We start from the raw sequence: 25,340 nt of genomic DNA on the forward strand, positions 1-25,340 counted from the left end.
TTCGTCTATCGTTCCTCACGAATTCAAAATCCTTGAATGTTATCGAATGCCTCGGATTGAGGTGGGCTTCTGAAATCAAGACTATGTCAGGCTGTTGTCTGGCAGCGAAATCAAGGAGCTCCGCTCTTCGATGGATTCCTACGATGGAATTCACATTAATCGCGATGATCCGAAGACCATCCAGTGGTACCGCTGTGACTGCAGACCTAGCAGCGGACATGCTGTTTGTGTAAATATTCTGTTATGCTATTTATTTTTGTATTGTGTACGTGTAGCGTATGCTGCATGTTTTCACACATGGTTAGTATTTTATTGAGGATAGTGTTCATCCCGCCACTTGCATCTTGTTGGGGCTTCTTAGCTCCCCCTTGTCGAACTACTTCTGCAAATGGGATCACCGAGACGATTGGTGCCGAAGGGACGGTACCGTCCAACGCCGCTGACACCTTCGTTCTTTGGGCCGATCTCGGTGCTTGCTGCCTTGTGACCTTAACATTGCGGTATGCAGGACATCCACGGTACGAAGCCGGATGCCCTCCGCTTCCGCAGTTAACACAGAAAGTTTTTTCCTTGCCATCTGCTTCAGTCAGCGAACATTCAGCTGCGGTATGGTCTTTCCCGCACTTTACACATCGTAAGGTCATTTGACAGTTCACTGCCGAGTGACCATAGCGCTGGCATCTTCGACACTGGACTATTTCGCCCCTTAGCAGGCGCTCAAAACGAATGGCCTGGTAATTAAGCGACCTGATGCCGATCAGATCGCTTCCCCGGCTCTCCGGGCTTATCTGCAAGAGGAAGTACGGCAGGATTTGTTTTTCCAAAACGGACCTCCTCGTACTAAACCGTGACACTGAGAGGAACTTAACCTCTGTTCCCGTCTCCCGGAGCATTTTGAGCACCTCATCGGGCTCTGCCTCCGCATCCAAGCCTTTCAGAAGGAAGGTTTGCACCTTCTCTTCCTTTGGAGTGTAGGTGAAGTGAGGAGCCTTCACTCGCTCGAGGACCTCCCGTGCTTTTTTGTAATGTGCAATTTTATTGCATTTGACTTGGGCTCTCTCGGCCCCCGTCTTTTTAATTACAAAATTTGAGAGCCCCGCGCTCCTATTAAGTAGAGTGGCTAAATCTCTACCACCTAATTTATAAACATTAATGGGGGGCACCCTTTCCCCCTTTTCTTTATTTCGGGTGCTAATTGTATCCCCAGTCGGACCATTTTTTAAATTTTCACTCGTACTTGCATTATTTTTTAAATTTTCACTCGTACTTGCATTCTTTTTTACATTATTTAACATTTTTCCTTGAGTTTTGTTTTTTTTCTTTAATTTTTTGGAAACATAGACCAAAAACTCACCCAATTTTCCATCTTCACTATTGCAACTTGCCTGGTTAGCATCCTCTTCTGGGACATTTCCATCGCCACCGTTGTCCCCGACTCTCGTATCGTCTGCTTTACTGCTCTCTATGTCCTCCATACGGACAGATTCGCTGTCGAGAACTTGTTCGCCCTCAAGGCAGCCCGGTTCCTCCATGATTGCAAAAGTAGTCGAAGATAGCTTAACCTTTTTTCTGGCTACCTTTGGAGACGACGGGCCCGCCTCCCCAGCCATTAGCTGCTCTGTAAGCTTTTCATTTTTTTTTATCAATGTTGTCATTTGCTTTTTGAAATCTTCGAGTGTCTTCGCCAGCTCGCCATTTCTTCTTTCAAGATTGGCTATCCTCACTTTGGCTATTTTCAAGTCTGGATCCTCCTCGTTGCGGACTCCACGACCGATCCGAGTGCCCCTAGGCCTTATGGTGGGGGGCCGGTCTGGTCCGCCACCCGCCGGCGGCTCGCCGCTCATTCCCGCCAAGCCAAAAAAAACGAATTTTTTCTCAAAACTTTTTAAGGAAAAGTAACTTAGATAATAACTCAAAAGTAAATTAGTTTCAATTAAGTTTTAAATTATATATTATTAATTAAGTAATATAAATATCTTTTTATATTCTTGATAAAAGTTAATTTAATTTCAATTTTAAATTATTTTTATTAATAATATCAATTTGTAGACACGTCCGTTCTCTATAAATGTCAGCCTCAGGTCCACACCTATGGCGGGCAGTTTTGTACTAATTAGTACACTTTTTTTTTAATAGTTTTACTTAAAACGAACTATAGAAAACAAAGGAACTACTTTTATATACTTATAAAGATTGATATTCTTTACAGGCGGTACCCCGAATTATTGATACCGAAGGATAACATGGCAACGAGGTTTCACTTCAATAAGAAGTTTGAAACACGTTGGAGTAACAGGGCAAAGGGAGAGCGTAGCGTGCCTGTGACATACCGCCTAAACCAGCAACTGATTACTTGATTTGCTGACGCTCGCACAATAAGGTCTGGATACTCTGGGTTCCAGGCCATGTTAAGTTGGAAGGCAATGAGGCAACCGACGAGCTGGCCAAGAAGGAATCAGGGACGCCTCTGCATGGGCCAGAACCCTTCTGTGAAAATGGAAACGGATTCACCACTATGACATTAAAAAATTAAAAGGAACGGCTGAGGGAAATATACTGGGCGAGCCTACCAGGAATACAGCAGTCCAGGGTGCTTATGGGCGATACGAATCCAAGCGCATAAAGGACTGTTTAAACCTCAGCAAGAGGAACATCTAGATTATAGTGGGAATACCGACTGATAACTGTCGACTAAACTATCACCTGGGGAAGCTAGGGATATCTACAGACACTCCCCGCAGGTTCTGTGCCGAGTGTGTCGAAACCTCCATACACGTTCTGGAACAATGTCCGGCACTTCTGCAAAGTAGGTCGAGGTACCTAGGAGAATACTTAATACCAACTGCTAAGTACTTGGAAGTAGGGAATATATTAAAATTCCTGACGGGTATAAGCTTGCTTGATATACTATAGCTAATAGGTACACTATAACCTTTAAAAGGGGAACAATAGCACTTTAAGGAGGCAATGCAAGTTCCCTTAACAGAATAATAAAAAAATGTTTCATTCTCCGAGATTCGGGGATGAAAGAGAAAGGTTGAATGCCATCCTCGACGTTGTTATCAGACCCCATAATCTCGTAGAGGAGATGCAGAGGTCGGAAACAAATTGGAACGCCACAAGCGGATCGAAACCTAAAGCGCACCGGATACATGATTTAATAGTTTAATGGTTATAGACCAGCCCTCCCCGCGAAGTAATCCTTCACTGTGTCCCGTATGGATATAGGCAGAGCTATGCGGATGGCGTTTCTGGCGTTTTCTTAAGATCTCCTATTATATTTTGAAGTAGTTTGCGAAATGTAATACAAGGTCAAATATCGAGCTGAATCGTTTTGACGATATCTGGAATGTATAGAAACCGTTCAGAATACTGAGTCACCATTAGTGTTTACGCTACTTCCACGGGCAAAGGAAAGAAGCTGTGCTAATGGACTAGAAATCCTTACTTGTATATAATACGTTTACAAAATCTCTATCTTTAGCTATAACTTACCCTCTAGAGAGTTATTATCCAGAATCGATGAGTATGATATACAAAATTCGACAATTTGGAATTTATGCCTTCATTACCTCAAACTGAAAAGAAAGGAATGATTCTCGCTTAGCATAAATTCCAAACGTAAGAATTCAAAGAGGAAGTTACTTCACAATACACACATTTCAATTTCCACTGCTCCCTACGAATGGCAAACACATAAATTCATCTCGAATGAAAACCACTTCAGACTATTCACGAGAGATTTTGCATTTCGCCAACTTACAGCGCTATTTACGTTTCTTTTGTTTTAATTATTTTCAGTCCTTGTACGTCACGTCCGCTCTTATCAAATTTGATGGATGAAAACCGAACACAGTCACACACCATTGTGAACATGCACAGCGCTGATTACAAATTGCAACGTCAAAGTGACAACTCACCTGCGCGATATTTTGTTGATCTACCGGCGGATGGCTCAGAAATCTTGTGAAAATGTTTTGGCCTATTTTCGTTTTGATGAGCGGTGTCAAGCTTCTGTTTGTACCCGCATAGTAAGTTGCTGAATTAAACTTTTATATCATTTTATTCAAATCGCCTTGTCTAGTCATTCCACCGACTTTGAAGTTCACCGAAATTGGCTGGCAATAACCCATTCGCTTCCGATTTGCAAGTGGTATTTTGAGGACACCAGTGAGTGGACGCTCGACTACCCGCCGTTTTTCGCCTACTTTGAATATGTTCTTTCGCAAATTGCAAAGTGGTTCGACCCTGAGATGTTAAAAGTGGAAAACTTGAACTACGCCTCTGAAGCAACCGTCCTCTTTCAGAGACTATCTGTGATAGTTACAGACCTAATCTACGCCCTGGGGGTTAAAATGTGAGTAGCTTAAGACTTTCCATTTGAAAAGAGTCGCTTCTGCATTTTAATGAAGCTAAGCTGAGGCAGATAGGCTTGAAATTTATCGTAATCGGCCGAATTCGAGCATTAAACTACCAAAGTTAACTTCATCCTGCTTTTCAGGTGCCTGAAGCCATTGAACCTGAACCATAAACACGAGAAAACCATCGTTGCAGCCCTTTTGCTTGCTAATGCTGGACTGATCTTCGTTGACCACATCCACTTCCAGTACAACGGATTTCTCTTTGGCGTTCTTTTGCTCAGTATTGGCTTCATGTTGAGGGAGCAATTCCTAATGTCGGCTCTGCTTTTCTGCATACTACTCAACTTGAAGCACATATTCATATACATTGCCCCGGCATACGGCGCGTACCTCCTGAAGTTCTATTGCTGGCAACGAAAACAGCTCTTCGTCAATCTATTGAAGCTTCTAGTAATAGCATTCGCGACTGTTGCTGTTTCATTTGGGCCTTTCCTGGATCAAATCCCTCAGGTAACAGTCCAGAGGATGTGTAATTTGTGCTAAAATAAGTTTTCGCAGGTCCTTTCCAGACTGTTTCCATTCAAACGTGGACTCACGCACGCCTACTGGGCCCCGAACTTCTGGGCTTTATACAATTTTGCAGACAAGACGGGATCCATTGTGTACAAAGTGAACAGGAATGAAAGTTCATTCACGGGAGGATTGGTGCAAGAATACGACCACAATGTTCTGCCTACAATTCGCCCTCTGGCAACGTTTATCATCACAGCAGTGTTCATGGTTCCGTGCGTCTTGAAATTGTTGTTCGGGAGTCTGAATAAGTAGGTGTGGCTTTTTAATATAATAAGAATTTTGAATATTTTTAACTTTTTCCAGCAAAGGAATGGACTTCATTCGGGCTGTGGTGCTGTGCTCTACCACCAGTTTCATGTTTGGCTGGCATGTTCATGAGAAAGCTATACTCATGACCCTGATTCCGCTGAGGTGAGTGATAAATAACTCAATAATTAGTCTAACTACGGCTTCATTGTAAAGTTTCACACTTCCTCAATGTGTTACACACACATAACACTGTTTATGAGTAAAGATTAGGGCGGATTTTAAATTTCTTATAACAATGTACAGTAGATTATGAAAGCGCGCTTTGCGGTAGCTGCCAACAACAATCCGAAACCAGAGTACAAAAGCAAATTGCTGCAAGAGAGATAGGTTTACTTTCCAGAGTCACACCATCTTGCTCGAAGGTTTTCAGAATATTCGCCTTCTCCAATTCGAGCGGAAATTCCAACGATATAAGTTGGACATTCTGAGCCTAAGCGAAGTTAGATGGTGTGACGCTGAGGAGTACTCCTCTCCCTCTTGCGACACTAATGGTAACGTGATTTTGAACTCTGAAAAACCGACACGAATTCGTTGTTGGGTTGTTTCTGACGACAACCGCAAGACGCGCTCTTGTAACCTGGGGGCCTGTTTCTGACTCTGTGCGAACGACGGCATTTGTTGCATTTAGCAAATAGTAGCGTGGTGCTACGGGCGGGTTTGATCGTTAAGATTTCAAAAGGAGGCCGTTTTACGTGTGACAATTGGAGGGGTGTCTGCGTGCTTCCTGCCGTTGCAAAGATAATAGCTAAAATATTCTGGAACGCATCAAAGAACATCTCCAAACTTGATCGACAAAGAGCCGGCTGGTTTCCACTCTGGATTCTCTTGCATTGACTACATCGAAACCCTACGGATTATTTTTGAAAAGTGCAAGGAGTTTAAATCTTCGCTCCACCTGCTCTTCATCGATTTCGAGAAAGTTTTCGACAGCGTGAGCCGGGAGGGTTTTGTTCTTTGAAGTTCAAATCGGAGTCCAACAGGATTACATTTTGTCACCGATATTATTTTTTCGTGGTATCGGTGACGTTGTTGATATTGCCTTGTCCGGAGGACATGGAGGAGTTCAATGGATCATGACATCTTTCCTCAAACACCTCGTCTACGCTGTTGATATATGTTCGTTCTCTCACCGGTTAATGGACCTTTGCCAATTGGCTGTGGATTTGGAAAGAGAGGCAAGTAGATTAGCACTGAAGGCGAACACCAATGAAACCAAGATACCCAATCGGAAGGATTATCGCAATCATCGTATTAAGGCGGTCTTCTACCATCAAGCGTAAATTTCTGGTCTATTTTTGGAGTTAATTGCAAAGCAACCACTGAAGATAATCTAATGTTGTTTTATTTAATTTGTACATAATTTGACTTTTCAAAAGTATTTTTGAAAAATGTCCACAGTTCTTCTCATGTCCTTGAAACGTCCTGACTATTTTCCTTGTCGAAATGTCATGGGCGACTTTGTGGCATTTGAACGGTAATTTTATCTATCTGAAATCAAAATAATTATATTTCTTATTAATAAGCACTACATTTTCCCATTCGGAATTTTTATTATGTTGAAATTAGGCAAAGATATGGATTATTTTATAAAAAAGTTGTCATTTGAACTTTTTTTTGACCCTTAAGTGGCTGTAAAAATGGAACAAATTAAAATTTTCAAATTGGCTCGGGAAGTTAGAACGAGATGTGTACTGAATCCGATAAATATTACTCATAGAAGATGTTCTAAAGTTTAAAAAAGTCAACTTTCGGGAAAACGCGTTTAAAAATCAAGTCTGTTATAAAACATAATTGCAAAAACTCCGTCTCGTCTCCCAAAGTAATCTCCAACACTTTCAAAATGAATAAAACCTTCGTTGAAGATCATTACTGGTAAATAGGTAGTAATTCTAACCACCCGAATGCAAATGTTTTAGAGCCAAAATCTAAATACAGCTTTTGAGGAATCTGTTTTGAGTGTGTGCGCCCAGTGGATAGGTTACATATTAAGAAGAGGCAACAATTGCATTGCTGCATGTAGTAGAATCCACCCTCCAAGATGGTCGACGAGACTCAAGATCATTTGGCGCAGAAAAATAACGGATAAGTGCAGGCATCTCGGGAAGTCTTGCGGGAGCTGAAGCGCATTTCAGCGAACCTGTGCTATAGTCCGAAGAGTCCTGTTCGGTAACAATCTGACCTAGTGGGTTCCAGTCTTGATCCGCACTGTCTTCGATTCAAGATCCATGTCTCTGTAGTGTAGAACCACCGCGTCATTGCTTAAGTGTTTGCGACAATCGGGATGTATTAATACATTTTCGCATGGTCGCACATACTTTGCATTAAAACGCATCATGGCTGTGATGCGGGCCTTTGGATGTTGCGTTCAACCCATCCTTAGGTTGATCGCCCCTCTGTCCGGTTGGGCGGGAAGAGGGTCCGTGGGATTTTTTTTAACTATATATATATATATGCGTGCGTGTAAGGTGTGAATTCACATAAACTGACTGCATCTTTGAGTCGCCTTTCCCGAAATATCGGTCCTGGGATATATAGCAAGGGCATGAAGACAGGCAAAAGTGGTCGTAACACCCTACATTAGTGTCAACACGATTACCGAGCAGGACGGTCAATTGAAACTGCTCTTTATCAACTGACGGACTACGGGATACCATAGAAACAAAGAAATAGCACTGTGTGCTTTTTTGAATATCGAAGGAGCATTCAACAGCACATTGCACACAGAGGTACAAAATACCCCGCAAGAGAGTGGGAAACAGTCTGACTGGATGGGCAAAATGCTACAGAGTAGGAAAATAGAAGTACCGACAGGTACAAATTCTATTGTCATAAATACTACTCAAGGTTGGACACAGGGTGGGGTACTATCTCCGCTTATGTGAAGTATGGTAGTGGACGAACTCCTAGACGTGCTAACAAATACTGGAATACAGGTCCAGGATTACGCGGACGACATTGCTTTATTCTGTTGGGGCAAATATGAGGATACCCTATGTGAAAGAATCCAAACTGGACTAAGCGGTACTAGTGCCTGGTGCAGGAAGGTGGGACTGCGGATCAATCCAGCCAAAACCCCCATAGTACCATTCACTAGGAGACGTAAGCTTGATCACCTAACAGCCATAAGGTTACATGACATGGAGGTGAAATGAGAAACAGAGGTCCAATATTTGGGAATCACACTAGATCAAAAACTACTCGGGAAGACACATGTCGGAAAGCCACGGGGGCTCTTTTGACTTGCAGGTCCATAGCAGGAAAAAATGCCGATGATTACCTGTGGGGCGGTAATCTGGGCGGAAAGAACTGAACTCAGCACACAAGCCAGGGAGTTACACAAACTCCAAAGACTGGCTTGTGTGTGTACCAGTGGGGCAATGAAGATATGCCCAACGGCATCCCTGGAGGTCCTTCTGGGATTAACCCCTCTTCATCTGCACATACATATGCAGGGAAGGAGGGCAATATTCAGGATGGCGGAGAGCTGCCTAAACCTAAAGAAGATTGATATTGTTTCTAGACGGTATCCCGAATTACTGACACCAAGGGATAACATGACAACGAGGTGTTACTTTGATAAGAAGTCTGAAACACGTTGGAGTAACAAGGCAAACTAAGAGAGCGTGGCTGGGACATACGGCTAAAACCAACAACTGATTTGAGCATATTTCAGGCGGAAATATACGCCATAGACAGATGTGCCAGTTAACACCGCACTGTTGTAGTTAAAACTTTTGTTCAATTTCCTTGAGTAAATGGCTTAGATCAAGCACAAATCTTTCAAGAAGTTCATGCGCGATAATAGAAACAATAGAACAAAAATGCGCATGTACTTCCATTAAGCTTCCTAGAGAGGAATTTTGATGCATCATTCGCTTATGGATTCCATTAACATCAATTCCCATTAATCCTAAATGAATGTTTAAGGAAGCTATACCCCTTGGTTTCCACTGGGTTGCGGCAAGCGACAAACGTGTTGAGCCAACTTAATACGTCGTTTGTTGCTTCGAGATTGCACGTGTATGGATAAGTTGTCCGATCAGGTTGTGGCAACTGCAACTTGCCCACGCACGTGCGATCTCGCGCCAAACAATAACTTGCTTGAAAACTTGGTTCCACACGATGACGACGTTGATACGCAAAGTCAAGGTAAATATTTCTTGAAGGTTTTGAGTTGGCAGCAAGTAGCAAGTATCTGGACTTGAGTCAACTGAATTTAAAGTCCACCATGCACGTTCAGTTCCTCCTGTCAATTGCGCCTAAAGAGTCCGCATTTGGCCGGCGGTCGTAACGTTGATGGAATGCTTTTGGTCTGCCCGTGTTGGTTCTTCAGCAGTCGGTGACCGAACGAAAAATGATTCGGGCAACCGACCAAATATGTTTGTTTAGGCCTTGAGCGAGGATATCATGTTTGTTTAGGTTGTGAGCGAGTATTTTATGCATTTTGTGCCTAACTCATTGGTATTAATGTAACAAATAAATAAATAAAAAATTTCTTATAATGCTCAAGGCTAATTTCGTTATGCAGTGTGTTATGTTTTCTTCCAATATCATCGCCTCATGAACATCAGCATCAATTCTGATTGCTACATCTATTTTATCCAACCACTTGCTTACCAGATAAGCTGATCCCTGAGCAAACATGAGTTCTAAACAACGCTTAACAGAGATCGCACTATTCGCATATTTCATTTTAAGATGATTGCCTTCGAAATAATAAGAGAAATGTTTATGAATTCGAAAATATCCCCTCGCGTTTTTCCTAAATTAAAAAAGAGGAACCACGGCTTAATTTCAGAACTTGAATTTTGTTTTAAACCGTTAGTTCGCCTTAGTTTTTTATGTTTTTCAATCAAGATAATTTAAATATCTAAATCCAATTTTTTTCAGTTTGCTAGCTACAAAAAACATTAACGATTGCAAGTCTACCATATTTTTGGGCGCCATTGGATACTATTCACTGTTCCCGCTACTTTTCCGTCCAGAGCTTCTACTAGTCAAGGTGTCATATTATTTGGCCTACATGTTACTCTCCTGGATTTGCCTGAAACATATTCACCGAACGTTACACTTGAACATAGTCGAAATATTGTATATTTTCGGTTTAAGCTCTTTATTAGTCTACGAACATTGCGTGCAATATTTAATTGGATTCGATAAGAAATTGCCGTTCCTTCCACTATTAATGACAAGCGTTTATTGTGCCTTAGGTGTACTTTATTTTTTCTGTCAATACTATGTAAGATTTTTATTGAATACTGAGATTGTACATAGAAGTAGTAAACATAAACATAAAACGAAGTGAAATAAACTAACTAATGTCTTGTGCGAAATCTGAATTGTCTTATTCGTTGCCTTTGTGTCAGCGGGCAACCAAGCCAATCGTGAGACATACGTCGTGGGAATCCTCTTTCAGGGCGTATCCATTTGTTATTGTAGAGCCAGTAAATGTTGCCTTTGAAAAAGTAAGTTGCTGCAGAAAAATAAGTGCTTCAACATAACTTGAAACTTCATGAAGTACTCAACAAACCATTCCCAATTGATGTAGCTGCATCTATTGTAGACGGCAAACCATTCCATCTTGTCATATTCTTCGGGTAATCTGGTTCCATCACACTCAAGTCCTCATTATATCTCCAGAAAACTTTATTGGCGAATAGATACGTTCGTTTGTTTTTTGCTACAATTTAATATATTTCAGCAAACTTTTATGAAAGTATTTCTAATGGCCCTCCTTACGCCAATACATTGCTGCATCAATTTCCTGGATAGCGCCGTCTATTCCAAGGCTTGTTAATAGTTTCGGTGTATTGCCCACCAAAGAATAACCGTCATAGATCCAGTATTGTTTTCCTGAAGAATATCTTATAAGTACGGGAAATAAGTTTCTAGACGCATAAATACCTGAAAAAATAACTAAAGTGTCATCAAAAGGCTTCTCATATGAGGCGCTGATCCGTTCAATATGCTTCGGCAAAAATGGGAACATATCCCACAACTTGATTGGATATCCTTCCATAATTCTATGTTTGTCCGTTAACCTCCAAATATATTTTCCCTTGAATATAAAAATATCTCCGCGGAATGCTGTTACCGAGTCCAAGTATCCTTCGCAAATATCTGGTATTATGGGAGTCGCCTTTGTAGGCTCAGTTGGCCGGTAAGATGGTTTAGTAGTTCTTGGACGAGCAGTTGTAATAGTACCATGTTTACGCTGTAAAAAAATTGGATTGACATCTCAAGAAAAGTCTGAATTAAGGATGGTTGGTCCAATCAAGTCCATTCGTTCTGAAACTAGTCGCATACTAACCTTATGAGAATCAACTGTTTCGAAATCTCCTTCAAAAGTGGTAGAGCGATTTTCACTTGAAGGCGTTGTTGCGTGTACAGTTGTTTGTTCTATATCAACCATTTCTGTTGTGTGTGAGTCACCACCATTTTGTTCATCGGATTCCTCGTCGTCTACCTCATCAAACGTAGCCTTAACTAAAACAATCCTTGTTACCACATTGCAACTGAAATTTTCACCTACTTACTATACAATTCATACATAGCTAGAATATCATCGAAATCCAAATTCGTTTGCCTAGGTCCTTTGTAATAAGGAAACATGATTGAGGAATAAATAGGCGAATGAGCCAGCCCCAAACTATGTCCCAATTCATGTACAGCCACTGCGAAAAAGTCAACGCCATCCGCTAAATCCGTCGAATTCTCCTTCCAATTTTCATCCTCATCGAAATGAATGTCCCCACCAAATGAATCCATTTCGTAAGGATAGAAAGCATGGGCTAGTATATTACCTGGTCCATCAAAGGGATAACTAGGCAGCGAAAATGAATTATTAAACATCGAATTAGTGTATTTCAGTGAGTTGGTTATACTTATCCCCGTGATATTGTGCACCAAATGCCACTATGATATCGGCTGCAGGGTCATAGACTCGCTTGAACTTCAAATTGCTGTACTGCGACCAAATGTTAAAGGCTTTAGCCATATCATCGGCTACTTTTTGTTCCCCTACTTTCGCAGACCAATTGGCTATACTGCAAATAGTTTAATTATTAATATAAATTGATATTTTCAAGCAACAGCTGGTGCCTTACAAATATTTAATTTTTTTCTTCTGCCAGCGTTTTGCTCCCACAATGTATCTCTTGTTACGACTTCTACGTGGGTCTATATCTGGGACCCCACAGCGGGGTGATATCATTAACTGTGAATGGAAAAGAGCAGTCCTTAGCAGAAGGAAAGCAGATAAAATTAAAGCAAGCTATACCTGCAAAGTAGCATTGTCTAATATGCCAGTTTGGTTCAAAGCACCAAACTTTTGAAGGTTTTTAACTGCATCTTTGATCGCTTCTTCGTGATATAATGCTTCTGAGTCAGATGAGCTTGAATCCAAATATCCAAATCTCTTCATGAACTTAATCTGAAATAAGATGTAGAACATGAAATAATCTAGTTACTGTTTTCAAAAATGTTGTTTCAGCGAAACGGAGAGCAATTATTGCAGAATTTGGGGAAAAAATACATTTACAGGTTTTATTTTAGCAACCACCGGTCGGTAAAAGTTTCCAATCAATTTGTCCACTTTTAACGCGTTATTAGTTTGAGTAAAGTGAACGCTCTGTATGTGGAAATGGCCTCAGAAGCGTTTCTATATACACAGGTCGTAGTAAAGCTACCATATTATGCTCAATACCGTCTAGATAACAGGGGGTTTCAAATTGATTTTTGGACCACAAAATACCAAGAAACGGGCATTACTGTGCCGAAAGTCCTATTGTTGATATGCCCATTTGCAGTATACTCACGGTGTCCACTCTACAATAAATACATATATATTATTTTGTTATATCCCTATTTTGAACTAAATCCTGAAAGTGCGTCTTCCACCTCAAAACAGGCAAGCGTACCTCTTTTACTTTATGATGCAGAACAGGATCAATTAAACATGATCGTTTCTGTCTCCCATACTAAAGAAGTAAAATAACCCCAACTGCATGATTTCATTAAGTACTGTGAAAATAGTTCAGAATAGCCATCAGTTCTATCGACGTTAATTCCGCTTTTAGTTCAAAGTCAAACACACAACAAACATTCCGTGACTTTACTTATTGCCACTTTGTATTTTTCTGCCTTTAAATCCTCTTTTTTGCATTCTCTATACATGCATACCCATTGCAGCTTGCCGATTTTAATTATGGTAGATGTTGGTGTGTTCGCTAATAATCGATCCAACTCATGTTTGTATATCTCTTTTTCATTCATTTGTGGATTATAGGAAATCCATACAATCTGCAACAAATTGTATTCACCCATGTCGGTTTAATGTTTTCTAATTGCATCAAAATATCTTCTGGGGCAACTAAACAATATCCGCAGGGTGCATACCTTAAAACCCTTCCTCACGGACTCAACCGTCGACTGCAGCAATTTCTGGCATCTTTACTATCTACACAAACCTCCATCAATAATTTTTTGAACATGGCACTTATAATTGCGTTTCAAGATTTATTTATGTTTCGTTAGCGTCAGGAACATTGTCTTTCTTCCAATATTCTCGGATTGATTGCATCCAATTATTGCAAGTCTAATGTAGCAACGTTTAGAAAGGAAACGATTCCCTGGTCCTTTGACTGCAAAGGGAACGTAGCATTAGGTAAGAGAAAACAGGATGGCTTGGTGCATTTTCCAAAACTGGGAAAACTTTGAAGGTTATTTTCCTTCATCGTATTATCTTCCGGATTTTCGGTAAAAAGTCGACAAGTTTTCATGACAGACTGGAACTTCCGAATGACAGCATGCTACTTTTATATAGCAATACAGAAAGAGCACTCTCAACTTGATCTTGGTGTCGAGATAACTGCATTTCCAGATCTTAAACAAGGTAGTGAAAGCGAATCTAGCGCTGTTAATGCATCGATCGGCATCCAGTTTGGTGCCACCGTTGGCAGAAACCACGCTTCATATATATACCCATAGATAGAGAGGGTGCGATGGCCCGTTAAATTGCAAACCTTGATTTTGTAGGTGTTTATCTCCAATCAAACTCTACTTGCTTCCCTTTCCAAATGCACAGCCATTTGACCAAGGTCTATGACCCGGTGGGAGAACAAATGGATGTCAACAGCGTAGTCAAGGTGTTTGAGAAAAGATTTAATGGTCCATTGAACTCCCCCACATCCTCCAGACAAGGCAACATAAAGATCGTCGTAACAAGAAGAAATAATATCGGTGACACCATGCAATCAAGGTGGACTCCAGAAACCAGCCTGCTCTCTATCGATTAATTTTTCGAGATGCTCTTTGACTCATTCCAGGATTATTTTAGCTACTATCTTTGCAACGGCAGGGAGTACGCAGATACCCCTACAATTATCACACTCAAAACGGGTGCCCTTCTTGGGAATCTTAATGATCATCCCCTTCTTCCACGCTCTAGGAAAGGTCTTGGATTTCTAGGAGTTTCTGATGTAAGTGGAAGAAGCCGCTGTGCAGAAATTGCGGCTGTATACTCTACGGGGTACCGTCGAACCCAGTGGCTTTACTCCGTTTGAGTACATTGATGACCGAGATAATTTCTCTGCTTGGAAGAACAGTCCATATTCGCATGTTACTGTAACTAACCATTTCATCCACAAGAGGCGGAACTCCATGGCATGTAATACGGTGAAGAACTGTGGTGAAGTGTTCTCTCAGCTGCTCGTCATTATAAACGAGTAGTTGACTATTAACCCCCTTTACACGGACATCGAAAGCTTTGCGGCCGCATGCAAGTTCTTTCGTGATGCGGTTTACACTTCTGAAATCATTACATTCTGCAGCATCTTCCGCTTCCTTTACCATCGCAATAACAAATTGTTTTTGTGTCTGGATTTCATACAGTATCAAAGTTCGGGCGGGTCACGCCCGCTTTCACTCACACCGGTCAATAGAGTCTTATCCCTTCGATTCATCGATCCAATTCCATGATGCCGCGGTCAGCGGGATCTGATGACGCCTCTTCGGAACGTGACCGTGTATCTGCCGTCCAATTATAGTTTAAACACTTTCTTTTACAATTTTTAAATATCAATCAATTTTATTTTTTTAAATTAATTAATTGAATTGAAAGGAGTGACCTCTTTCCTCCCGCTTGACTTCTCGAACTCCAACTGACACCGAAAACCAATTTTCACTGTCAAAAATTGTTTTTCGATGTCATGGCTAACGGGATTCGCACTTGCTTGCGGGCCTTGTATTAACCGTCAAAAACATCCCCACACCGGATTCGCGTTTACTACCACTTGGCTTTCCAGAGAATAAACGCACAGCAGCTTTCCAGGATCTCAGCATCTTACTTCACTTAGGCCAACAGGTTGGAATTTCCACTCAAGTTGGAGAAAGTGACCATTATATGGGACTGATACCATTGTCAAGGTGTGTGCTCATATTCCAGAAACCAATCATAGTCCGTTTTCGATAACCAAAGATCGTAGCCTTGAGGTCAGTCCCTATACGGTGCGTTGTTGGCGTTTCGGTAAAATTTCGAAATTTGCAGGTTGGGAGCCCATCAATTTTATCTCTTTCCATCATCATCAACGGCGCAACAACCGGTATCCGGTCTAGGCCTGCCTTAATAAGGAACTCCAGATATCCCACTTTTGCGCCGAGGTCCACCAATTTGATATCCCTAAAAGCTGACTGCGGGTCTGGCTGGTAAAGAGAATACTCAATGATGGTTTGTTATCCTTTGATAATTACAAATATATGTATGCTTGTACAACAACGAAAGGTCTACTGTTTCAAAAGAGTTAGTTTGTAGACAGTATAAAGTGGTATAAAGGTTTTAAATCTACTATCTTAGAATCATTATCGATTCTAGAATTTCAATTTTCAGGGGGATTCTGTCCTTTAAGTTTACCATTGCATCGGATGTTCACAGCAAATCTCTTAATGGATTCCAGAAATAGAAGCTTGGAAAGAAAATCTGTCCTATATTATCAATGTGGGATCATGAGTAGATCTAAGCCTGGCTTAGTAAGAGACTCCAGACATCCCGGTTTTGCGCCGAGGTCCACCAATTCGATATCCCTAAAAGTTGTCTAGCGCCCTGATCTACGCCGTCGCTCTATCTCAGGCAGGGTCTGCCTTGTCTTCTTTTTCTACCATAGATATTGTCCTTATAGACTTTCCGGGCTGGATCATCCTCATCCATACGGATTAAGTGGCCCACCCACCGTAACCTATTGAGCGGCATTTTACCCACAACCGGATGGTCATGGTATCGCTCATTGATTTCGTCATTGTGTAGGCTATGGAATCGTCCATTCTCATGTAGGGGGCCAAAAATTGTTCGAAGAGTTCTTCTCTCCAACGCGGCCAAGAGTTCGCAATTTTTCTTGCTAAGAACCCATCTTTTTTAATTGCCGGTTAACGGTACACTAGGGGACAACATCGCGGTCAAGCATGTTAATTACCCTGATTTTACTCAGGGACTCAAGAATTACAAAAAGTTGGTATAAGTTCATTTGAGAAGATATCAGAATGGGATTTATTTGGAAGCCTAGATTTTTTCAAATTTATCAGTGGATTAGTCTCGGAAATTGACACCTGTCCCACTTACGGTTTGCATATTTTGACTCCGTACTTGCCTATTTTGCAACTTACGTCGAAACGAAAAATATGCTTTTAGAAGTAGTAATTAAGATCTTCCATTTAATACCCCACACAGGTACATTAGGAGAAAAACGTTTTAGATTCCCTATTTGTACGTGTGAGGAGCCTCCTTTAAACATCACGCAAATTTATATTACTCTCTGTATTCATGTCACTTTTGAGAAAGTGCATGTAACAAACAGACATTGTACCGATTTTAGGAAGGTTTTCATTTACACAAAACCGGTTACGAAGTACGAAAGTTACCTAAAAAATGACAAATTTACATACATACATTTTGCAATAGGAATACATGATTTATTTTTTTATAACTTAATCCATTATTTATGTTTATTATTCACCATCAGCATATGAATCGCGGCCACTCGCCCGCTTCAATGGGACTGCTGAAGTGCCTTGGGTAATTATGATTTATGCTTTTTGCCTTCGAAAAACATATTCCAAATCTTTTATGCCAGAAATCGATCTATCTTTATATATTACTCTACGTTTGCTTGACATTGGTCAATCAGAAGTAAAGCCAATTTAATGATGACATGACCGTGGATGAGCAGCAAAGGTTTGAAGCTAGCAAGCAAGCAAGATAGACAAACTGATCAATACTCTCGATGTTCTGCCCGTTAATACAAATAGGAAGAATGTGATGACCAGTCAGACAGAGAACCTTTGTTTTGTTGGGGTTTGTCTACAATCCAAATCTACTTGCCTCTATTTTCAAATCCAAAGCCATTTAGCCAAAACCCACGACTCGGTGAGAAAACAAACAGATCTCATGAGCGTAGTCGAGGTGTTTAATTAAGGATATCACTGTCCATTGATAACCTCCCAATCCTCAGGACAAGACAACATAAAGAATGTCACCGATGGCAAAAATTAATGTCATCAACGATAGAATGCAACCTTCCCGAACTTCGCTTTGAACTTCAAATGCCTCAGAACTTTTCCGATACAGCACATGACGCTCTGAGAATAGCTACCTTTGAAAGGCTTCTCAAAATCGATAAGACGAAACGGAAATCTGGACTCCAGAAATTGTTCCGAAATAATCCGTAGGGTGTGAATGTGCTCGATGCAGGAGAATGAAGAGGGGAAACCAGCCTGCTATGGCGATTAAGCCCGCTAGATATTCTCCAATTTGGTTACTCAGGGAGAAACGCCCTGGAAAGCATCACCATTTCAGCATTTCTGGATCTGAAGAAAGCGTTAGACCGTGTGCCACACGAACCCATCTGGTACGCACTACGACACGCCTAGTACCAGAAGAACTGAGCGTTAAGTTAAATTGTTTTACCACGATCCGAAAAGTAAAGTTGGAAGCGTGGCGGGTGTATCAAAACCGCGTTGTGTCTCTGTCGATGTTCATCAAGGAAGCGCCTTCTCACTATTTTCTTTGTTCTTGCTATGGATATTGTCACACATGACATTCAACCTCCAGCGCTCTATACAGGGTATCCCGTTTCTGATGGTACAAACTTTAATGGTAGTTAGTACAACTTATTTGAGGAAAATTGGTCCATGGAATGGGTTGTAGTGTTTTTCGTTAATAGTGTCAAAAAGCTTGACCTTCCCAAAAAATAACAATTTCCCACTCCTTTCCGAAACTTCACCAGATGTTATGCGGTTGAAAGGCGTGCTGAAATGTTCCCTCTACCTAATCGTCGTTGTGATTGAAGAGTCTACTTTTAACCCTCGTCAGAGGATCGTTGAGAGTTCTTTTGTGATGCGGCAGCAACTTCTATTTCCCTGACTAGCGCAATAATGAATTCCCCGTTGTCACGGCGCGCACTACGCTTCACTCCCCCCCCCTTTCCGTGAAAACGCATCACGTCCATTCTGCACATCGCTCCACCCCTGCAAGAAAATGTAAACGCGATACGAAAACAAAGGTGTGTACTATCAATTTTAGCAATCAATTTATAAAGTATGAAAAGAACTTGAGTACATGCGGGGACGGTGGAACCGTAATAGATGACATTAAATTAAATCCTGGGTAAGGGAAAAGCTCCAATCTGTAACCCTGGCGCAGAAGAGTGATGCTGGATTGACTAGACAAAAAAAAAACAAATTTTAATTCATTTTGCCCGAAACTGCAGTGAGCAAAAGTGAAACCCGAACACCGTCGTACGAAGTACATAAGGGCTCAGAAAAGGAGTAAAAGGAGTTGTACGTGTTTTGTTTTTTTTTACAAGAACGTTACGTACAGTTTGTTAGATACAGGGTGCGGCAGCATAACTTCCTTTTTTAAAATGCGCGCCACTCAGTTAGTTGATGTCATAGCGGAGCGCTAGTGGTCTCGTTCAAGAGGGGATACTGTAAAGTTTTGTCCCGATACGGTTCAGTCGCCATCATGCGTTGGAATAGTGAGGAGCATGCCTTTGTCGTTGAGGTTTACTTTTCAAGCGGATGTTTGGTTATTGCAACACACGCTTTAATTTAGCCCCGTTGGCTCCCGTCCCAGAGCGCAAATCAATTGTTACATGGGTCACTACATTCAGACAAACTGCAAGTGCGACAAAAGGAAGAACTGGAGTCCCTCGGCCAGTTAGATCACCTGAGAACATTGAAGCAGTGAGAGCGTCAATGTTGCGTTCGCCACGGCGTTCTGCGCGCAAACACGCATCTGCCCTTGGACTATCCGATCGTTCTGTAAGAAGAATTCTTCGTGATGCCTATAAGATGGCGATAGGCCAGGAACTTTCAGAACGTGACTTCAATTCTCGGATGAACGCGTGTGAGCTTCTTCTTGATGTCGTTCCCGAGGGTGCTATTGTTTTTTTTAGCGATGAAGCCCATTTTCATTTGTGTGGGTCGGTTAATAAACAAAACATGCGCTACTGGGCTGACACCAACCCTCGAGAATTGCATCAAAAGCCTTTGCATTCACCCCAAGTCACAGTGTGGTGTGCAATTTCCTCAGCTGGAATTATTGGTCCCTGGTTTTTTGAGGAAAATGAGGTTACAGTGACAGTGAATTCGGACCGGTATGTAAACATGCTACAGAATTTTTTTCCCACGGCTAGAAAATTTGGATTTGGGGGATACTTGGTTCCAACAAGACGGTGCAACTGCACACACTTCAAGAGCATCGATGGCTGTTTTGAGAGAACACTTTCCAGAGCGCCTTATTAGAGGCGATTTGGAATGGCCGGTACGCTCTCCCGATCTGTCCCCTTGTGATTTTTTTCTATGGGGTTTTTTGAAATCCCGTGTTTATATGAACCATCCAAGAACCTACAAGATTTGAAGACCAACATCCAAGAAGAAATTGCCAACATAACACCTGCTATGCTAACAAGAGTCATGACAAACGCCAGAAATCGGTTTACGCAATGTATGGAGAATGGGGGACGTCACCTAACAGATTTGATCTTCAAAACAATGTAAATAAAAACTTTAGACATGTACCTACATTATAAAAAATAAATAAATATTTTCCGATGCATCCAATAGTTTTTATTGAGTTTTGAAAAAAGGAAGTTATGCTCCCGCACCCTGTACAATGCAAAAACAATCAACGGAAAAGGATAGAATAAAACCCTTGCTGAGGGCGAAAAACAAAAGAAACTCTTGTTTAGGATATGCAGGATCCTAAGTCCACATCCATATAATGCTGGACCGGACCAAATTGGGAGCAACTTACTCCCACGTTTTTTGGTCCACGGATCCCTAATTTGGGGCATATCATCCAAGCATTTAAAAATCAAAAAAACCAAAAATGACTAACGGTTTCGTCCAGGGCGGAGGCAACTTTTCAGACGCTGCCTCACTTCTGCCCTGGGAGCAGCGTGACCGAAAGTGGCAACAGGTGGAAAAACGCTCCTTTTTATCATCGTAAAAACACGACCAGAAAGGGGGAGTAAGTTGCTCCCCATTTAGTCCGGTCTACCATCATGTGGATGTGGACTTAGGATCCCGCATATCCTAAACAGCTACCCAGCTTTAGTCTAGCGTAGACTAAAACAACTGGCGGTTTAGTTCAATATAATTCGCAACCTTGTCGTGCTTTTGCGATGATATAAAGGAGCGTTTTTCCACCTGTTGCCACTTTCGGTCACGCTGCTCCCAGGGCAGAGGTGACGCAGCGTATGAAGAGTTGCTTCTACCCTGAACGAAACCGTTAGAGTCATTTTTGGTTTTTAGATATTTATAAAAGAAACTCTATTTTCAGCTGCAAAATTGAAATCAGAGCAATGCCAAAAAATCGTAATAATGACACTAAAAATTCAAAAAATCATTAGTTAATACTTGGTACGGAGACTTTTAGCATCATATACATTCTTCACTGGGCAGTGGCATGGATTTGACCAAACGTTTCATATATTCGGCTGGAATATTCCCCATCATTCGAGAAGACGTTCCACCAAGTATTTTTTCTTGGAAATCGCACCTTCACGAAGCCCACCGTCGATATATTTCTGCAGGTTCTCAATAATATTGCACTCCGAGGATTGTGGAGAGGTTTTAAGTAGCTTCGGAAAATTGAACACTACCACTTGAGTGTTTTTCACGCTTTATATTCCAGATCACTGTTCCGGCATATTTTGGATATTTGACAGTTCACAGACGTGCAATATTGCTGCAACGAAACTTAGCCACACGCGTGCAATTTCACTACAACCAACAACTTGCTTCCAAGTCTGCGGCTAATTTTTAGTCTTTACATGTCTGGCGCTTCCCGCAAATTCGAAGCCTCCATAATCCTGCGAAGTAAACTGCAACAATAATGTAGAATGAACATTCCACCTCGGCGAAGTTCGTTCCACACATTCCAGGAAGTTTAGTACAGCGTCACTAGACAAGTCACACATTTCACTAAAAAGTATCCACCTACGATGGCCTCCAGTCCGCAAATGATACAGAATGCTGACAAACATGTGGATGCATGTCAAGCGGTAGCTTTGATTGATGCCAATGTAAACCGACACTGCATCGGATCGGTGGCAATACCTAGCGAACCCACATATTCGTTTGCGACGGTTTGCTGAGGTTTGGCAAGTTTGTGGATGCGCCAATGACGGTGTTCGAGTATGGAGCTGTGAATCTAATAATTTAAAAACATCTGCAAAGGATGGAGGCGAGAGTTGTGTGGGGCTGTTGCGCGGCAAACGGAGTGGGTAACTTAATTTGTATTAAGGACAAAGTGAATGCGGACATGTACATCAACATCCTGAGAGACAATCTATGTAGATGCCAGTGCGGAAAAGCTAGATATTCGGCGAACTTTTAAGGGGGAGCCTACTTGAGGAGGTCTTAAATAAACGTTTCTTTTCGATTTTTTTTTTATAAGGAAAAAATGAGTTGAGCTTTTTGTGTGTTTTAATGCGTATTTAGGGGGTTCAAAAAATGTATTTTCAGTTAAAATATTTCTGGACATTGGCATGGAAATCGCTGGAGTTTCCCAATGCCGTGAAAGATGCAGCTCATAAGTTTTTGCATTATTTAACAGAATTTTCTTTGTTGTCCGGATTTCAATTTTGCCTAGGTTGTTTTCTTTTTGTTTTTGCACATATGCACCAATGCATTACCTCACACGTTAAAAAAGAATTAAACAATCTTTGTCCTTTTTCTCTCTGGGTATTTCTTTATTTTACTAGTGTCCGGATTTCACTTTTGCTCACTGTATCCATATATTTTTGATAAGGTTGTTGGTGGAACAAGCATAAGCCATCCATAACGTACACTGGGATTTGAACCTGGATTTGATAGTTTATACATTCCAGGAGGCCGTCTCTCTATCATTGCGACATAGCACTGGGTGAATTGTTAAAAGTGCGCTAATAGCAGAAAACATAAACAAAAGACAAAGCGACGACGAATCTAACCCGTAAGACCTGATGCAGGAAATGTATGGTTATTTAGGTGGTTTAAATGTGTAACATATCCAAGCTAAGATTCACCTAAAACATCCAGTAAAGGAACAAGATCAAAAACTAGAAAAATTTCTTTTCTTTGGAAGACGAATTATTTCTAGTCATAAACTGATAAAACATCAGCATTTATTGTGTGTTTTGTCATATTGAAAATCCATCTTTCCATTTCTGGTGGTCAGTTCTCTAGAATACACTATGGTCCATACAGAAACCACAGGAAATCCAAATTTAAAACGAAATTTTGGTTATTCATGATAATGACGCAACATTGGTAGGTAGGTTCATGGAACTATGTAATGAGCGGTTTGCTTTACATATATTAAAATGTTAAAAAATTCACTGAGTCACTATATTATTTTCACTGTATAAGCCCATCAGGTTATATTCAGAACATACTATTTCTGGTGCAGGCACGGCGAGTCCTGGCGACGACGACGACGAAACAGGATAACTCAAACATTTTGAACAATAAACAGTAATGATCACAGCAACGAGCAACCAAAGCCTTCGATGTTTAACGTCTTTCACTTTGAAATCAAAACTAGGCCAAACCATTTCGAGGCACTTCCAAGCGCGTCGGTTTCGCAGAACTGACTAAGACTTCATAGCAAATCTATATCAGCAAAAGTGCAGAATGTCCATCTTATCAGCATGCGGTGTCTGTGGAGGCCAAAGTGATAGCCAATCTCTGAGGAGTCTTCATTCATTACAAACATATCTTCACAGATTATTATTCTGTTTGTAGAACAGCGAACAATTCAAATTCTCTCATTCATAGCTGAGAGATGAAAAAAGAAAATCATAATCACCAGATTTATACGCGTATAATATTGTACAATAGTCGCCTTGCAATTTCTGATAGGTTTATCAAAAAAGGAATTCAACTGCTCATTTCAAGGTTTTCCAATGCATGAATATTATGAAACGATGCACTGTTTTTACTCCGTTTGTCTCGACTTTTTACTTCCTGTAGACTCGAAAATAAGAAGTCGATTTAAACTGTGTAGGTTTGGGGTGAACAATCTGGCTCAGGCAAATTTGGGACCAACATTGGAAGTCGAACGGAACGAACTTTGGTACGAATAATTTTTTTTTAGGAAATGGATAAGAGAAGCTGGGGACAATCAGTAGATATAATAATAAACATCTTGAAATTCTTTTGTGGTTTATGGGGGTGAATGACCTAAAAATAAGGACTACCAATTATTTGGAAAGAAAAATCAAAATGTGGTAGAATCATAATATCGTCAAGGAGTTATGTATAAAATCAGCCCGGATGGTTGGCCTTGTTCTTACCAACTACCCTTAATAGAATATAGCTTCTGATATTCTGAAATAAAGCAATGAATTGCAATGAATGAACTCATACATTTAGTTGCAATGAGATTCAAATCAAGGCGGCCTCAGAGGAACGTTTAATCTACTAAAATGTGTGAAATTCATCAATATATGGCACAATTTTTCTTTAAATAAAATTCCAACAGAGAACTGCTACACCTGAGTGAATTTACACGAACTGGCAATCGTCAAAAATCCGGGATTTCCTTTATACTAAGCAGTCAGATTTAACTTCCACTCTCTCAGCGTAATTAACCTAGTTACAGGGCCCGAAGTCTTCCATAGCAAATCGACTTCTTATATACTTCTAATATAATGCATATTACATACCACCCCTAAGTGCAATTACTATCGGTTCTTGGCAACATATTTCAGCCGTCCCCTCCGTGACTTTTCAAAAAGCTTACACTCTTTCTTCCTTCAGTTTGGTTTCCGATGTGCCCACTCTACGGTCGACGCAATTAACATGGTGGTAAACCTGGCAAAAAGTGCACTGATTTATGGCGGCTGCTGTGCCGTTTTGGCGCTGGATGTCAAGACGCATTCAACTCGGCCAATTGCAACAGAATTAAAGGGGCGTTGACTGGCATAGGTGTCCCCGGATATTTAGCCAATTTGGTCGAAAACTACCTCTCAGAGAGGACTCTCTGGTACGGGATGGATGAGGACCCCAAAGAGTACATTGTCACAGCCGGTGTACCACAGAGATTGGTACTTGGTCCCCTTTTGTGGAATATCGTGTATAATGGAGTGCTCGGTCTCCCCGTCCCAGAGGGGACTACGATTGTCGGCTTTGCTGATGACCTAGCTGTGGTTGTTGCAGCAAAACACCCAAAAGATGTGGAGGTCTACGCGACGGAAACAGTGAGAGCGGTAAAGTCATGGCTAGGAACAGCCGGGCTGACCTTGGCGGACGCGAAAACGGAAGCGGTCTTAATAACGAACGGCAGGAAAAATAACACTGTGGAAGTGGAAGTCGGTGGATATACGGTCGTATCAAAGCCGTCTATCAAATACGTGGGGGTGATAATTGACACCAAGTTGAGCTTTAAGAAGCACCTAGAATATGCATGCCAGCAGGGAGCCAGTGCCACCACAGCATTTGCCGGAGTGGTGTGTTCCATCCTGTTTTACTCGTCACCTATGTGGACGGAGGCGCTTGCAAGCTCTCAGCGGCGGAAGGAGGTGAATTCGGTTTACCGGCTGATGGCTTTGAGCGTTTGCA

General features: G+C 41.3%; 2 protein-coding genes across 2 annotated transcripts; one reads left to right on the forward strand and one right to left on the reverse strand.

Moving 5' to 3' along the window:
- The first annotated feature begins 3,879 nt into the window (after positions 1-3,879).
- On the forward strand, positions 3,880-10,576 carry LOC119658009 (probable dolichyl pyrophosphate Glc1Man9GlcNAc2 alpha-1,3-glucosyltransferase). Its single transcript, XM_038065233.1, has 6 exons — positions 3,880-4,031; positions 4,085-4,357; positions 4,502-4,871; positions 4,920-5,182; positions 5,238-5,345; positions 10,134-10,576. The coding sequence occupies exons 1-6, from the start codon at positions 3,973-3,975 to the stop codon at positions 10,546-10,548; spliced, it is 1,488 nt and encodes a 495-aa protein (XP_037921161.1). The 5' UTR covers positions 3,880-3,972; the 3' UTR covers positions 10,549-10,576.
- Positions 10,443-23,361, reverse strand: LOC119658008 (72 kDa type IV collagenase-like). The gene is made up of 10 exons (XM_038065232.1): positions 23,174-23,361; positions 12,523-12,675; positions 12,350-12,459; positions 12,128-12,289; positions 11,780-12,066; positions 11,554-11,729; positions 11,148-11,457; positions 10,983-11,096; positions 10,774-10,923; positions 10,443-10,716 (listed from the first exon to the last, which is right to left on the reverse strand). The coding sequence occupies exons 1-10, from the start codon at positions 23,330-23,332 to the stop codon at positions 10,559-10,561; spliced, it is 1,779 nt and encodes a 592-aa protein (XP_037921160.1). The 5' UTR covers positions 23,333-23,361; the 3' UTR covers positions 10,443-10,558.
- Positions 23,362-25,340: the final 1,979 nt, after the last annotated feature.

The sequence above is a fragment of the Hermetia illucens genome, chromosome 5, assembly GCF_905115235.1.
Source record: "Hermetia illucens chromosome 5, iHerIll2.2.curated.20191125, whole genome shotgun sequence".
Classification (NCBI taxonomy): domain Eukaryota; kingdom Metazoa; phylum Arthropoda; class Insecta; order Diptera; family Stratiomyidae; genus Hermetia; species Hermetia illucens.

Excerpts from the sequence above, each read along its gene's own strand:
- LOC119658009 (XM_038065233.1), top strand. The coding sequence starts at position 3,973 with ATGTTTTGGCCTATTTTCGTTTTGATGAGCGGTGTCAAGCTTCTGTTT. Across the intron at positions 5,183-5,237 it reads TTGTTCGGGAGTCTGAATAA|CAAAGGAATGGACTTCATTC; the intron begins GTAGGTGTGGCT and ends AACTTTTTCCAG. Across the intron at positions 5,346-10,133 it reads ATGACCCTGATTCCGCTGAG|TTTGCTAGCTACAAAAAACA; the intron begins GTGAGTGATAAA and ends AATTTTTTTCAG.
- LOC119658008 (XM_038065232.1), bottom strand. The coding sequence starts at position 23,332 with ATGGTTTGGCCTAGTTTTGATTTCAAAGTGAAAGACGTTAAACATCGA. Across the intron at positions 11,458-11,553 it reads AAACAGTTGATTCTCATAAG|CGTAAACATGGTACTATTAC; the intron begins GTTAGTATGCGA and ends ATTTTTTTACAG. Across the intron at positions 11,097-11,147 it reads CACTTTAGTTATTTTTTCAG|GAAAACAATACTGGATCTAT; the intron begins GTATTTATGCGT and ends GATATTCTTCAG.